The following is a 15,821-nucleotide window of genomic DNA, read 5'->3' as shown; positions in this document are numbered from 1 at the left end:
TAGTGGGATGGGACACATATGTTTTTTTTTATTATTCTAATGAGTGATTAAGTGGTTAAGGTTAACCCTCTTATCTGATTATAAAACAAAAAAAAATACCGTAATAATAATAATAATAATAATAATAATAATAATAATAATAATAATAATAATAATTATAATAGAGAAAAGAGAACAACTTCATCAAAGCGTGTTATTGAAAAAGGTTTTTCCATAAAAGAAAAAATAATTCGGCTTTTACTATCTGTCAATTCCGGTGTACATTTAACTATTTTGTTTTGTTTTATTTTTATCTTTTTCTAGCTGCAGGTGGGAGGACTGAGCTCCTGGAGACTAAAACCTACCTTTACACCAGCGAAGAAGAAAACGTCAACAGGAAGCAAGAGAAAGATCTGCTGCTGCTGCTGCTGCTAAAGGTTAGCTGTGCAGTGTGCTAACTTTCTAAACGTGTAAACTTGATTCAGTTTATTGTGCCGTTTGTGCAATTAAAACCGCAACGTGTTGTAGCAGCAATAAAGTCGCTCAGTGTGCGGAAATGAAAGGTTTTAGTTCCCAGCTAAATGAACTTTAGCCACTTTAGCTTTTACCATTCATGCAGCTCCAACAGTGATAACTACAGGTTTACAGATTAACGTCACTGCCCTGCAGTTGTTTGATTTATACACGTAGTAGCGTTTGACAAGTATTAGTCATCTCACTGTAATTACTTTGAGATGTATTTGGCCAGTAAATATCATTTAACAGTTCAGTTGATAAAAACCAGTGCAATTAAAACAAGAACCAACGAATAAAAAAAGTAATACCGTGATTATGATGTTGTAGGGTTAGTGATGCTGTCGGAGGCTTTATACTTTCCCCCTTTCATTTTAATCTTAAAATCTTTAAAACCACCAAAAACAACACTTTATCTTTACAGCATAAAACATCTTCTGTATGCGTGTTCCAACTTTTCACTGAAGCTCGACATTGCTTACGCTGGGCTAAATGTTCATTTTTCCCAGCAGACGTTTCTACTTGTGATACTAGGAACAGCACAGGTGTCATTAATGACAGTAACAATGGCTGCATCCCAGGCATGCTGGGTAACTAGCATGGCTTACTGGCTTACTTATTGTTTTGGTTACACCTGTGCTCATATGCTGCTGTGACAGTTGTGTTTGTTGTGAAAAGGCCTATAACAAGATTTTGTACTTTTATGGCTTCACCAGTACATCAAACAGAAATAAATGTATCTTTTTATACACGTTTCCCTAGAGCTGCGCAATATATCGATATTATATCAATATCGTGATATGAGACTAGATATATCGTAATATCGTTATATGACATAAGTGGTGTTTTTTCCTGGTTTTAAAGGCTGCATTACAGTAAAGTTTATGTCATTTTCTGAACTTACCAGACTGTTGTAACTGTTCTACTATTTGCCTTTACCCACTTAGTCATTATATCCAAATTACTGATGATTATTTATCAAAAATCTCATTGTGTAAATATTTTGTGAAAGCACCAATAGTCAACACTACAATATCGTTGCAGTATCGATATCAAGGTATTTGGTCAAAAATATAGTGATATTTGATTTTCTCCCTATCACCCAGCCCTACGTTTCCCTTAAAATCCACCATTGGAAATCTTTGAGGATTTTGTGATCTCTAGATTAATATTAGGTTCTGTGTATTTGAACGTTCATTTACACAACATGGGGTCACAGTAAACTATAGTATTGAGAACATAGTATACCCTTTCTCTTTCTACAGGGGTTTTATTGGAATGTTACAGGGACGCTCTCATATGAATTAGGCTTCATGTTAATAATATCCTTATTTTTTCTGTTCCCTTTTCCAATTGTTCTTGCTGTTTACCTCCTCAGGTCACAATTTAACGAAACAACCTGAATAAACCCTTAACTGTGGTTATTAAAAAATGCAAAGATCATGTAAAGTACAATAAAGTCACATAAAAAACGAAATACTACAGACACAACAGAGGTCAGTGTGCCGTTCAGAATTGTTAAGCTTGTATAGTTACAGCCCTGATTTCTCTTTAACAACTGCACACAACACACAAACACACACACACGCAGAAAAATAAGCTTATTCTCAGCTCGGCACTTTCATCAGCGCGGTTTCCTGTTATTAGTTGAACTAAACACAAATAATAGATTGTGTGTGTGTGTATTTTGGGGGGGGTATTAAGAGTATTAATTGTACCATCACATTGATAACTACATGACAGAAATCCAAGCATGTCTAAATAATAGGGGATCATACAGTCAAATACCAGTAAAATACAATCCCAAAATCTGTGGTGTAGGCAGGAAGCCATCAGTTCTGGGGACAAACCGATCAATAATCCTCTCTAATTTTGTCTTGATGTAGGTTTGAACAACACACTAATCTGATCAATTCTGCCACTACCTATGTGAATTATGATTATGAATCTCTAATCTCTAAAATAATTCATTATTATGAAAGAACAAGCTTTTTTTAAACTGACTAAAGCTCCATTTACAGCGGACCTTGGTCATATTTAGCAGTTTAGAAAATCCTAATCGGAGGCTGCACTCCAAGCAGCTCTATTCTGACAGCGTGCCTGGTGGCTGCAGGTTTTGGGCTGTTTTATGTTCATTCAATGTAAGTGAAAGTAAAATGACACCAACCGAATGGAAGGGAGGATTATTATTACTCTTTTCATATGAGTGAATTTCTGTAAACAGTGTAGCAAAATCAAGTGGATTGTAAGTGTCAGAGGAAATTAGGGTCCAAAGCAGGACACCTGTGTCATCATGCCCACATGCCGCTGCATCTCGACAAGCTGCAAAACATTTTCTGAGCCTCGGGTCACGTTCACCGTTTCCTCCTCTGCAGGTCTCCAGCATGGCGGGCAGACGGACTCTGAAGGCCGTGCTCATCGACCTGAGTGGAACTTTGCACATAGAAGACACAGCAGTGCCCGGGGCGCAGGACGCCCTCAACAGGTAGGAAACAGCCCCCAATCCAGAATGGAGGATCTAGAGTCACTACATGAATGAAATTGAAATGAACAATGTTGCTGCACGTCTTCTGAAGCAAACTTGTCTTCTGGGATCATTGCGTCATTCATGTTGTTATTATAGATTGATATGAATCCTGAATGTGCTTTTAATTGCAGGATGTTGGCTTTTGTGTTCTGGTGCTGTCAGGTTACGGCAGGCGTCTGTAGCTGTGAAGTTTGTGACCAACACAACTAAGGAGAGTAAGAGGATCTTACTGGAACGACTGCAACGTCTCAACTTTGACCTCCAGGTAAAAACATCCAAAGCCATATGTAATTCAGTGCATGCCTTACTGTAATGTTTAAGTTTTAATATCCCATGAGGGGATTTCGTAAAAAAAACACAAAAGTGATTATTTTGCTGTCTTTGACCTGTGGAGGGCTACCTTTTTTTCTGAATCCAGGAAAAAGAGATCTTCACTTCACTGAGTGCAGCGAGGAGTTTGTTAGAGCAGAAACAGCACAGACCGCTGCTGTTGGTGGAGGACAGCGCGCTGGAAGATTTCACTGGTACGGAGTTGTGTGTGCTGTCCGAATTATCCATACTTGTGTTACTTTAACATGGAAAATCAAACACCACGGAACAGAGTTGCTAAACCATTTATTGTAATAATGAATTAAACTGATTTGCAAATGGCATTCCATCACAAGCAAGAGTAAGGTCTCTTTAGAAGAGTAAGGTCTGTTTTCTTCCTGATTCACCTAGAGGAGGGACAACCATACCATATACTGCCAAATCTTATTTGTTTTAATTTGTTTCTAGTACTACTTGCTACTAGAAAACATTTATGAAATGATTCATTCAACCAAGACTCAAATTGCAAAATAAGGTGTCCGCCAGAATGGAAAATATCTTACACTGTGATTATTTTTTCATCTTAAAAAGTCAAGGAAACTTTAACCTCAACCCTTTGCATCAAAATCCGTCGCAAGCAAAACCCCTGATACTATTTTTTTTTCGTCAATATGCAGATGTCACGCTGTATGTTAAAGCTGCTGTAAATACCAGAAAGTCTTAATGTACAGAGACATAAAGAGGGTGATTTGATATCTGCAGTAAATATGCAGCAATCACAGCTCACGCAGTACAGCAGCTAAGTGACTTGATGCTTATTACCTACATAACAGTATTATTGCAACGTGCCATTTACCTCTTCTCTCGCTGAATACCTTGTAATGCCAACATTAACATATTTCATACATCATCACATATAGACATTATATAGACTTTAATAACACATGACCTTTTAAGTGTTAAGCAGTTTGTGGCTAATGTTGCACACTTTTCTTAGTCACAAATAAGCTGTCTTCATGTAACTCCGACATTTAATGCTGACAATGTCCATATGTTTGTAGCCATATGTCATCTGACCTGTATGTGTGTGTGCGTGTGTTTTCTTGGCTGTGTGTGAGAGTGTGTTGGTTGGCGGATGTCTTGACCTCGGCTGCGTGGTTCACACACCCTCCAACTCTAAATAAAGCTAGTAGGCTCCTGAATGTAGGGGTACTTGTGGCCAAAAAAAAGTATTCACATTACTGTAACGGCTTACTAAATAATGCTCCTGTCCAACACTGCCTGTATATAAACCAATATGATGGCAAACCTATTTTCTCTGCTAATAGAATTTGATTAGGTCATGAGGTGTGTGTGTGTGTGTGTGTGTGTGTGTGTGTGTGTGTGTGTGTGTGTGTGTGTGTGTGTGTGTGTGTGTGTGTGTGTTTTTTCCTTATTGTATTTTTATTTCTTTTGCAACTCATTTGTTTCAGCAACCATAGCAAACAACCTTAAAATAAAATAAAAAAAAATCACTTTTTAGATTTTGTTACCTCGAGATATTGTTATTATTGTTTGTCAATATTGTTGTTGAATTACTGTTTATTACTCTGCTAACAGTGCTGTCAGCTGATATTCATGGTATGTCCATTCCAATCTGTCTATTCTTAGGTGTCAACAAAAACCTACCTCTTAAACAATGTTGGATATGTGAATCTGTAGTTATTATTACTTAGTAAATGACTAGCTAAATGAAAAAAACAAAAACATAGTAAAGTTAAAAGTGATTGACTAATCCAAATGTATGTACGTCTTTCCATTTCCAGGTATTGACACGTCAGAGCCAAACGCTGTTGTCATCGGACTCGCTCCTAATCACTTCAACTACCCAACGCTCAACAAGGCTTTCAGGTGGTTAACTCATTCATAGGACACGTTCTTCAGTCAGCCACAGAACATTTGAGTTCTAATTATTGTGAGGTTTTCCTGAGAGGTTACGTAACAGGTCAGATTATGTTACAGTCTAGTTTTTCTCACTGGTATGAGAAACCAAAGTCAAGTTTCTAATTTGCCTTTCATTTTTTCCTACTGTGCTATTTCCTTAAAGAGTGGGTCAAAATCATCTATCATCTAGCTTTTTTACCAGTTTAAAATGCAGAGTCTATGATAGAACAGTACCAAAATCCGTAACTCTGTAAAAAAAAATGCCATCTAAACTTTGTAGTACTTCACTTCTTTAAGATTTTTATTATTATTGATAAAGACAGTGAAGCCTGTTAATCAAGTGTATTCCGCCCCAAGAATGATTCTGGATGGGGCTCCTCTCATCGCCATCCATAAGGCCCGGTACTACAAACGTAAGGATGGTTTGGCCCTCGGCCCCGGCCCCTTTGTAACGGGACTTGAGTACGCCACAGACTGCAAAGCTACTGTGGTGGGAAAGCCAGAACAGACTTTTTTCACACAGGTTAGAAATGTATACTTATACATGTTTCCACCTTTTTCCTCAAGGAAAAAAAGAGAAGAGGCTTTTGTATTCATAACAAACATTTTAAAACACATTGTTACTTGAAATCCAACTCTAGATATGATTCTATATGAAGTTTTTGTTGACTAACTGTAGAGTTCATTTTTAGCAAGTCAGATTTCTGTATTTCTTGTGTGAGTTGAGTTATGGTTATGAAACTTGAATAACCTCTAAACAAGACCTCTCTTCTCATTTTCTTTTGGTTGCTTCCTTCAAATAGGCTCTGTCTGATTTAGGATGTAGCCCCAGTGAAGCTGTCATGATAGGTGATGTAAGTATATTGTCAATTGTGATTAATTAAGAGCAATTAAGTTAATTTAAACATTTAGTGGAGAGACTTACTTTTCAATACTTGATAACAATATTAAAGGTGCAGTAGGTAAAGACTTATAAAACTAACTTTCTGTCCAGTAGAACTCTATAAGGCTGTTAATTTCAAAAATAATCTGGCTCCTATGGCACCACCTACAGCCTGTAGTGCGATTTGCAAAAATCCACAGCTCCCTGTTCAGCTGCACCAATCAGGGCGGGGGGGTGTCTAACTGTGTGTCAATCACTGCTCATGCACACACATTCATTCTCCCTTGTTGGGGGAGGGGCTTAGAGAACGTTTTGGGCTTTAGCAGTCGATGTTCAAATTTTTGGGCTAAGTCCTGGATCTTCCCAATCCTACCTACAGCACCTTTAAATAAACTTGTAGAAAAATTCCTCTGTTGGAACTTCCACCCCAAATAAAATAAAACTTTATTAGGTAGTAAATCTACAAACAACTTATAACCATTTGCACGGCAGCCTGGGAACATGAATGTAGTAACATGTACACATTTATTAAAAGTTGCTTTGCTGTGGTTTGTGTCCCGTTGCTGTTATAGGATGCCAGAGATGATGTGGGCGGGGCTCAGAACGCAGGAATGATGGGAATTCTGGTCAGAACCGGTAAGAAAAACGTCCTCCTCCAGTTTATTCTCATCCCTCATCCCTCAGCAGTTTCAGTTGTTTCTCTTATCCTTCAACTTCTTCCTTTTACTGTCTCTACCTTAACTTTGCTGACAGCAACACATTGACCAGAAATTGTGTTTCTTTTTTTTGTCTCTTCCTCATCTTTCCATCTTTTTCTTCCACTGTAATGTCTTCATTATGTTATACATGTCATGGTATTTTCCCTTGGATCTCATTAGCTACAGTAAATACTGATCCAATTAGTACACGGTATATGCAGGAATCCTACATTTATTTTTAATTAGAGCCTTTACTTTACTTTACTTTACTGTATTTTAAGACTTCTTAGAGTTATAACCGGTTACATAAGGGACACACATTTACTTGCATTTCCTATACATTCTAAGCTAGCACAACAACAACAACAGTCTTAATTTATGATAATTCCTTGGAGCACTGTATCAATACAACATAATTCAGATGCAAGATGTGAGTAACACAATGCAAGTTTTAGTAGCAAGTAATATCAGTAATACACGACCGCTAGAAACACAATCTGTTTTTTTTTAGGTGGTTAATCAATTTCAATGATCGATTATTTTTGCATCTACAGAGCCTTCTATTAAATCGCAATCAAAGGTGCACTTACGAACTTAATTTTAAATTATTTATGCCAATATTTTTATGTAAAGTAGTGTGTTCACAATCTTAAAAAGTATTAAAAGTTGAAAAATTGCAACAACTTGGGCCCTTAAAAAGTCCTAAATGCCATTATTCAAGGTATTCAATTGTGTTCCTTGTTTTCAATATGTTTATTTGTCAAAAGTAGTTTAATATATGCTATATAAGTAATGTGCTAAACTTTACGTGGATTTAATTGTGTAGGTGTGTAGTGGGTGTGTGTATTCTGTGTAAAATATTTACCTTAGTCCTTTTAGATTTGACGTCATTTGAAAAGGACATACATTGCGCACTCACTGGCATAGTATATTATGAAATATATTTATAGCACGCTATACTATGACTTTTTATTATGCCTTTGTGTATTTTACATTATATGCAATGATTAAATTCACACAAACAACAATACAACCTCCTTGGCAAATATTGAAAAGAAAACTACAAAATGTTGTACCTCCTGAAATGGTGTTTAAGACTTTGCAATACTTTCTAAGGGCCCAGATTGTCACTAAATTAAATTTAGCAACTTTTAAAGACTCTGTGGACATCCTCTATTATAATTATTATTGTTTTTGTGGTTGATGGGATTTCACTTTCTCTCCTGTCAGGTAAATACAGAGAAGGAGATGAGAATAAAATCAACCCTCCTCCCCACCTGACATGTGACAGTTTCCCAAAAGCTGTTGAACACATCCTGAAGAACCTGCTATAAGATAGAAGGAACAACAGAAGTCTACAGTTTCATTTTCTCATAGAATCGGCAGTTATCAATGTTATAGCCTATTGGTGTGTTAACAATGGAAGGAAGGAAGTTATTGAATTATTCCCCTCATCCTAGACATCCTAAAATGATCCCCTCAGCACGATAAAGGAAAAATAACCATCCTGTAATCTTCCAAAATCGAAAAGATACATTTACATAAAAAGTCCATAATGTCCGTTATGTCTCAGGTCCATTATGTTATGTGAAAGGAAAAAGCATGCATTTCAAAAGTTCCCACCATCTGTTGTCACATGTATGAATATAAGTTTGAATAAATAAATATATATAAATATAATTGATATATGAGGGTGTGTAATGTGTGTGAGCAAAAAATAAGTTATTTAGGAAAGCCCTATAATTATTCTTTATTCAGATTTTCTGACATACTATACAATGATTTTTTGATAATTTGTTGACATATTATAGTGACATACAAAACTATGACTTGCTGACAATTTTATGAATTTTTTTTATGACATACTATAATATGACTTTTTATGACATTATTATGACATACCATTCTATGACTTTTTTTCAAACGTAATGATTTGTTTCGACATGCTATAATATGACTTTTTTTCAACATATATAATGACTTTTTCAACATGCTGTACTTTTTTTCCATACTACTATGAATTTATTTGGACATACGACTTTTTTCTGACATGCTATACTATGACTTTTTTATGTTGTTGTTAGACATGTTATAATATAACTTTTTAGAGATATTTACGTTCAAAAGTTTTAGTCGTGCAACAGAAAACTCAGATTGGACAGATAGTCTAGCTAGCTGTCTGGATTTACATGGCAGAGATCTGAGAAAAGTTTAGCCGTAGTCCACATAAATTGACTGGAGTTAAAATGCCAACACAAAGGAAGCCCAAGGCAACGGATATCCGGTCTAAATTAGTGAAATCTGGTGGAATTTCCGTCAGAAACGGAGCAATCTAATTTTTTTCTCCTTTTATTGATTTTCTGTGATTTTTGTTGTCTAATTTCATTATGTGGTTTTAAAGGTATATAAATCTTTTGTACATAGGTACATAGGCTGTGTATCTTGTATATTTTAACTGTGATGCTAATAACTGATTTGTGTTGTGATAAATGAATAATATGTTGGAGGATTCAATAAAAAATATTTTTAAATGAATAAAATTTGACTACTGTATACTGACTTTTGTATGATTTTAATTTTCTTTTCGATAAATTATAGTATTTTTTTTGTCATGCTATACTGTTATTTTTTTCCAACATACTATACTTTGACTTTTGACAAACAGTGATAAAAAATGCAAAGTATAGTATGTCCAAGAAAACGATGGAAAAGTCATAGTATTGTATGTCGAAAAGTCATAGTATGTCGAAAAAAGTGATAAAAAAAGTCATAGTATTGTAAGTAGAGATGCACCAATTGACCGGCCGGTGACCGGAATTGGCCGATTTTCACGTGACCGGCCAAGAGCGGCGACCCGCAGGTCAGTCTGACATATGCCGATTTTATGCCGGTCAAATGCACTCGGGCGGCGCATGATTAACATCGCGCAACATGAACGCACCACCGCTCAATCAGCTGTTTATGAAATGTCATAAAGTCGTAATTACGGCTCTGCAGAGCCATCTGCTCTACTGATCTCAGGCGAACGGTCAGACGCGCTCTCTCCCCTCTGAGGCTGAAAAACTGGAACATGAAAACCGCACTCACATAGGGTCCGGTGAAATTTGACAGCTACAGTTTATCGGAAAATAGTGTTGGGCACACTGACTTTGATGAATTTACTGTTTATCAGACCCCAGATGAAAAATGAAATCGGAATCGGCTAAAATCGGTATCGGCAGTTCAAACTCAATGAAAAAATCAGAAATCGGGATCGGCCTAGAAAGTTGAAATCGGTGCATCTCTAATTGTAAGACAAAAAAGTCATAGTATGTCGAAAACGTGATTAATAAGTCATGGTATAGTATGTTGATAAAATCATAAAAATGTCATAGTATAGTATGTCGAAAAAAGTCATAGTATGGTATGTCAAAAAAAGGGATAAAAAAATCATTAAATAGCATGTCGAAAAAAGTGATAGTATAGTAAGTCAAAAATAGTGATAAAAAAGTAATATAAAAAAAGAATAGCATGTTAAAAAAAGTGGTAAAAAAGTGATAGCATAGTATGGCAGAAAAGTCATAGTATAGTATGATGAAAAAGTCATAGGAAAGTATGTTGATAAAATTAATAAAAAAAGGCATAGTATTTTATGTCGAAAAAAGTCATAAAAAAGTTATAGTATAGCATATGTCGGAAAAAAGTGATAAAAAAGTCATGGTATGGTATGTGAAAAAGGTCATGGTATAGTATGTTAAAAAAGTGATAAAAAATTCATAGTTTAGTCTGACTAAAACATTTATAAAAAAGTCACAGTATAATATGTCGAAAAAAGGGATAAAAAGTCACTTTGCAGAAAAGTCAAAGTATAGTATGTCGTGAAAAGTTATAAAAAAGTCATAGTATAGAATGATGAAAAAAGTCATAGCAAAGTATGTCAAAAAAGTGATACAAAATTCAGTCATAGTATGTCAAAAAACTTTTTTCGACACTATACAATGACTTGTTTCGACATAATATACTATGACTGTTTTTGACATACTATACTATGACATTTTACCACTTTTTTCGACATGCTATACTATGACTTTCTTCGACATACTATACTATGACTCTTTTATCACTTTTTTCGACATACTATACTATGACTCTTTTATCACTTTTTTCGACATGCTATAATATGACTCTTTTATCACTTTTTTCAACATACTATACTGTCTCTTTTATCACTTTTTTCGACATGCTATACTATGACTCTTTTATCTCTTTTTTCGACATGCTATACTATGACTTTTTTATCACTTATTTCGACATGTTATAATATGACTCTTTTATCACTTTTTTCGACATGCTATACTATGACTTTTTTATCACTTATTTCGACATGTTATAATATGACTCTTTTATCACTTTTTTCGACATGCTAAACTATGACTATTTTATCACTGTTTTCGACATGCTATACTATGACTCTTTTATCACTTTTTTCGACATGCTATACTATGACTATTTTATCACTGTTTTCGACATGCTATACTATGACTCTTTTATCACTGTTTTCGACATGCTATACTATGACTTTGTTCGACATACTATACTATGACTCTTTTATTACTTTTTTCGACATACTATACTATGACTCTTATCACTTTTTTGTACATGCTATACTATGACTCTTTTATCACTTTTTTTCGACATACTCTACTATGACTCTTTAATCACTTTTTTCGATATGCTATACTATGACTCTTTTATCTCTTTTTTTGACATGCTATACTATGACTTTTTTATCACTTATTACGACATGCTATACTATGACTTGGGTCGACATACTATACTATGACTGTTTTTTGGACATACTATACTATGACATTTTACCACTTTTTTCGACATGCTATACTATGACTCTTTTATTACTGTTTTCGACATGCTATACTATGACTTTGTTCGACATACTATACTATGACTCTTTTATTACTTTTTTCGACATACTATACTATGACTCTTTTATCACTTTTTTCGACATGCTATACTATGACTCTTTTATCACTTTTTTCGACATACTATACTATGACTCTTTAATCACTTTTTTGATATGCTATACTATGACTCTTTTATCTCTTTTTTTGACATGCTATACTATGACTTTGGTCGACATACTATACTATGTCTCTTTTATCACTTTTTTCCGACATGCTATACTATGACTCTTTTATCACTGTTTTCGAAATGATATACTATGACTCTTTTATCACTGTTTTCGACATGCTATACTATGACTTTGTTCGACATAATATAATATGACTCTTTTATCACTTTTTTCGACATGCTATAATATGACTCTTTTATCACTTTTTTCGACATACTATACTATGACTTTTTTATCACTTATTTCGACATGCTATACTGTGACTTGGGTCGACATACTATACTATGACTGTTTTTGACATACTATACTATGACATTTTACCACTTTTTTCGACATGCTATACTATGACTTTGTGCGACATACTATACTGTGACTCTTTTATAACTTTTTTCGACATGCTATACTATGACTCTTTTATCACTTTTTTCGACATGCTATACTATGACTCTTATCACTTTTTTCGACATACTATACTATGACTCTTTTATCACTGTTTTTGACATGCTATACTATGACTCTTTTATCACTTTTTTCGACATGCTATACTATGACTCTTTAATCACTTTTTTTGATATGGTATACTATGAATCTTATCTCTTTTTTCGACATGCTATACTATGACTTTTTTATCACTTATTTTGATATGCTATACTATGACTCTTTTATCACTTTTTTCGATATGCTATACTATGACTCTTTAATCTCTTTTCGACATGCTATACTATGACTTTTTTATCACTTATTTCGACATGCTATACTATGACTTTGGTCAACATACTATACTATGACTGTTTTTGACATACTATACTAGACATTTTACCACTTTTTTCGACATGCTATACTATGACTTTGTGCAACATACTATACTATGACTCTTTTATCACTTTTTTCGACATGCTATACTATGACTCTTTTATCACTTTTTTCGACATACTATACTATGACTCTTTAATCACTTTTTTCGAAATGCTATACTATGACTTTGGTCAACATACTATACTATGACTCTTTTATCACTTTTTTCGATATGCTATACTATGACTCTTTTATCTCTATTCGACATGCTATACTATGACTTTTTTATCACTTATTTCGACATGCTATACTATGACTTTGGTCGACATACTATACTATGACTGTTTTTGACATACTATACTATGACATTTTACCACTTTTTTCGACATGCTATACTATGACTTTGTGCGACATACTATACTATGACTCTTTTATAACTTTTTTCGACATGCTATACTATGACTCTTTTATCACTTTTTTCGACATGCTATACTATGACTCTTATCACTTTTTTCGACATGCTATACTATGACTCTTTTATCACTTTTTTCAACATGCTATACTATGACTCTTTAATCACTTTTTTTTATATGCTATACTATGACTCTTTTATCTCTTTTTTTGACATGCTATACTATGACTTTGGTCGACATACTATACTATGACTCTTTTATCACTTTTTTCCGACATGCTATACTATGACTCTTTTATCACTGTTTTCGACATGCTATACTATGACTTTGTTCGACATACTATACTATGACTCTTTTATCACTTTTTTCTACATGCTATACTATGACTCTTTAATCACTTTTTTCGATATGCTATACTATGACTTTGTTTGACTTACTATACTATGACTCTTTTATCACTTTTTTCGACATGCTATACTATGACTCTTTTATCACTTTTTTCGATATGCTATACTATGACTCTTTTATCTCTTTTTAGACATGGTATACTATGACTTTTTTATCACTTATTTCGACATGCTATACTATGACTCTTTTATCACTGTTTTTGACATGCTATACTATGACTCTTTTATCACTGTTTTCGACATGCTATACTATGACTTAGTTCGACATACTATATTATGACTCTTTTATCACTTTTTTCGACATGCTATACTATGACTCTTTAATCACTTTTTTCAATATGCTATACTATGACTTTGTTCGACTTACTATACTATGACTCTTTTATCACTTTTTTCGACATGCTATACTATGACTCTTTTATCACTTTTTTCAGACATGCTTTACTATGACTCTTTTATCACTGTTTTCGACATGATATACTATAACTCTTTTATCACTGTTTTCAACATGCTATACTATGACTTTGTTCGACATAATATAATATGACTCTTTCATCACTTTTTTCGACATGCTATAATATGACTCTTTTATCACTTTTTTCGACATGCTATACTATGACTTTGGTCAACATACTATACTATGACTCTTTTATCACTTTTTTCCATATGCTATACTATGACTCTTTTATCTCTTTTCGACATGCTATACTATTTACTTTTTTATCACTTATTTCGACATGCTATGCTATGACTTTGGTCGACATACTATACTATGACTGTTTTTGACATACTATACTATGACATTTTACCACTTTACTATGACTTTGTGCGACATACTATACTATGACTCTTTTATAACTTTTTTTGACATGCTATACTATGACTCTTTTATCACTTTTTTCGACATGCTATACTATGACTCTTATCACTTTTTTCGACATACTATACTATGATTCTTTTATCACTTTTTTCGACATGCTATACTATGACTCTTTTATGACTTTTTTCGACATGCTATACTATGACTCTTTTATCTCGTTTTTTGACATGCTATACTATGACTTTTTTATCACTTATTTCGACATGCTATACTATGACTTGGGTCGACATACTATACTATGACTGTTTTTGACATACTATACTATGACATTTTACCACTTTTTTCGACATGCTATACTATGACTCTTTTATCACTGTTTTCGACATGCTATACTATGACTTTGTTCGACATACTATACTATGACTCTTTTATTACTTTGTTCGACATACTATACTATGACTCTTTTATCACTTTTTTCTACATGCTATACTATGACTCTTTTATCACTTTTTTCGACATACTATACTATGACTCTTTAATCACTTTTTTGATATGCTATACTATGACTCTTTTATCTCTTTTTTTGACATGCTATACTATGACTTTTTTCGACATACTATACTATGACTCTTTTATCACTTTTTTTGACATGCTATACTATGACTCTTTTATCACTTTTTTCGACATGCTATACTATGACTTTTTTTCGACATACTATACTATGACTCTTTTATCACTTTTTTCTACATGCTATACTATGACTCTTTTATCACTTTTTCGACATGCTATACTATGACTTTTTATTTTTTCGACATACTATACTATGACTCTTTTATCTCTTTTTTACTGCTTTTATCTTTTACTTTTTTTATCATGCTATACTATGACTCTTTTATCACTTTTTTTGACATACTATACTATGACTCTTTTATCACTTTTTCGACATGCTATACTATGACTCTTTTATCACTTTTTTCGACATGCTATACTATGACTCTTTTATCACTTTTTTGACATGCTATACTATGACTCTTTTATCACTTTTTCGACATGCTATACTATGACTTTTTTCGACATACTATACTATGACTCTTTTATCACTTTTTTTGACATGCTATACTATGACTCTTTTATCACTTTTTTCGACATGCTATACTATGACTTTTTTTCGACATACTATACTATGACTTTTTTTCGACATGCTATACTATGACTCTTTTATCACTTTTTTCGACATGCTATACTATGACTTTTTATCTTTTTATATCTATGACTTTTTATCACTTTTTCGACATGCTATACTATGACTCTTTTTTTTTCACTTATTTATGACTCTTTTTATCACTTTTTTAGACATGCTATACTATGACTTTTTTATCACTTTTTCTTTTACATGCTTTTGATATACTATGACTCTTTTATCACT

At 33.6% G+C, this 15,821-nt stretch overlaps 1 protein-coding gene across 1 annotated transcript; it reads left to right on the top strand.

Annotated features, from left to right (window-relative positions):
• The first annotated feature begins 318 nt into the window (after positions 1–318).
• hdhd2 (haloacid dehalogenase-like hydrolase domain containing 2) lies at positions 319–8,516 on the top strand. Its single transcript, XM_028602014.1, has 9 exons — positions 319–416; positions 2,868–2,977; positions 3,182–3,284; positions 3,438–3,543; positions 5,134–5,218; positions 5,609–5,774; positions 6,055–6,105; positions 6,707–6,770; positions 8,063–8,516. Exons 2-9 carry the CDS (start codon positions 2,877–2,879, stop codon positions 8,164–8,166), a joined length of 780 nt encoding a protein of 259 aa, XP_028457815.1. The 5' UTR covers positions 319–416; positions 2,868–2,876; the 3' UTR covers positions 8,167–8,516.
• Positions 8,517–15,821: the final 7,305 nt, after the last annotated feature.

This window comes from Perca flavescens, chromosome 16 (genome assembly GCF_004354835.1).
Source record: "Perca flavescens isolate YP-PL-M2 chromosome 16, PFLA_1.0, whole genome shotgun sequence".
NCBI lineage: Eukaryota > Metazoa > Chordata > Actinopteri > Perciformes > Percidae > Perca > Perca flavescens.
The sequence above is the reverse complement of the archived record's forward strand: the minus strand, read 5'-3'. Positions and strand labels throughout refer to the sequence as shown.

What these genes read in the sequence shown, in the direction of transcription:
- hdhd2 (XM_028602014.1), top strand. Translation starts at nt 2,877, where the DNA reads ATGGCGGGCAGACGGACTCTGAAGGCCGTGCTCATCGACCTGAGTGGA. An exon ending in AACAGACTTTTTTCACACAG is followed by an intron (nt 5,775 to 6,054) that starts GTTAGAAATGTA and finishes TCCTTCAAATAG; the next exon opens with GCTCTGTCTGATTTAGGATG. An exon ending in GGGAATTCTGGTCAGAACCG is followed by an intron (nt 6,771 to 8,062) that starts GTAAGAAAAACG and finishes CTCTCCTGTCAG; the next exon opens with GTAAATACAGAGAAGGAGAT.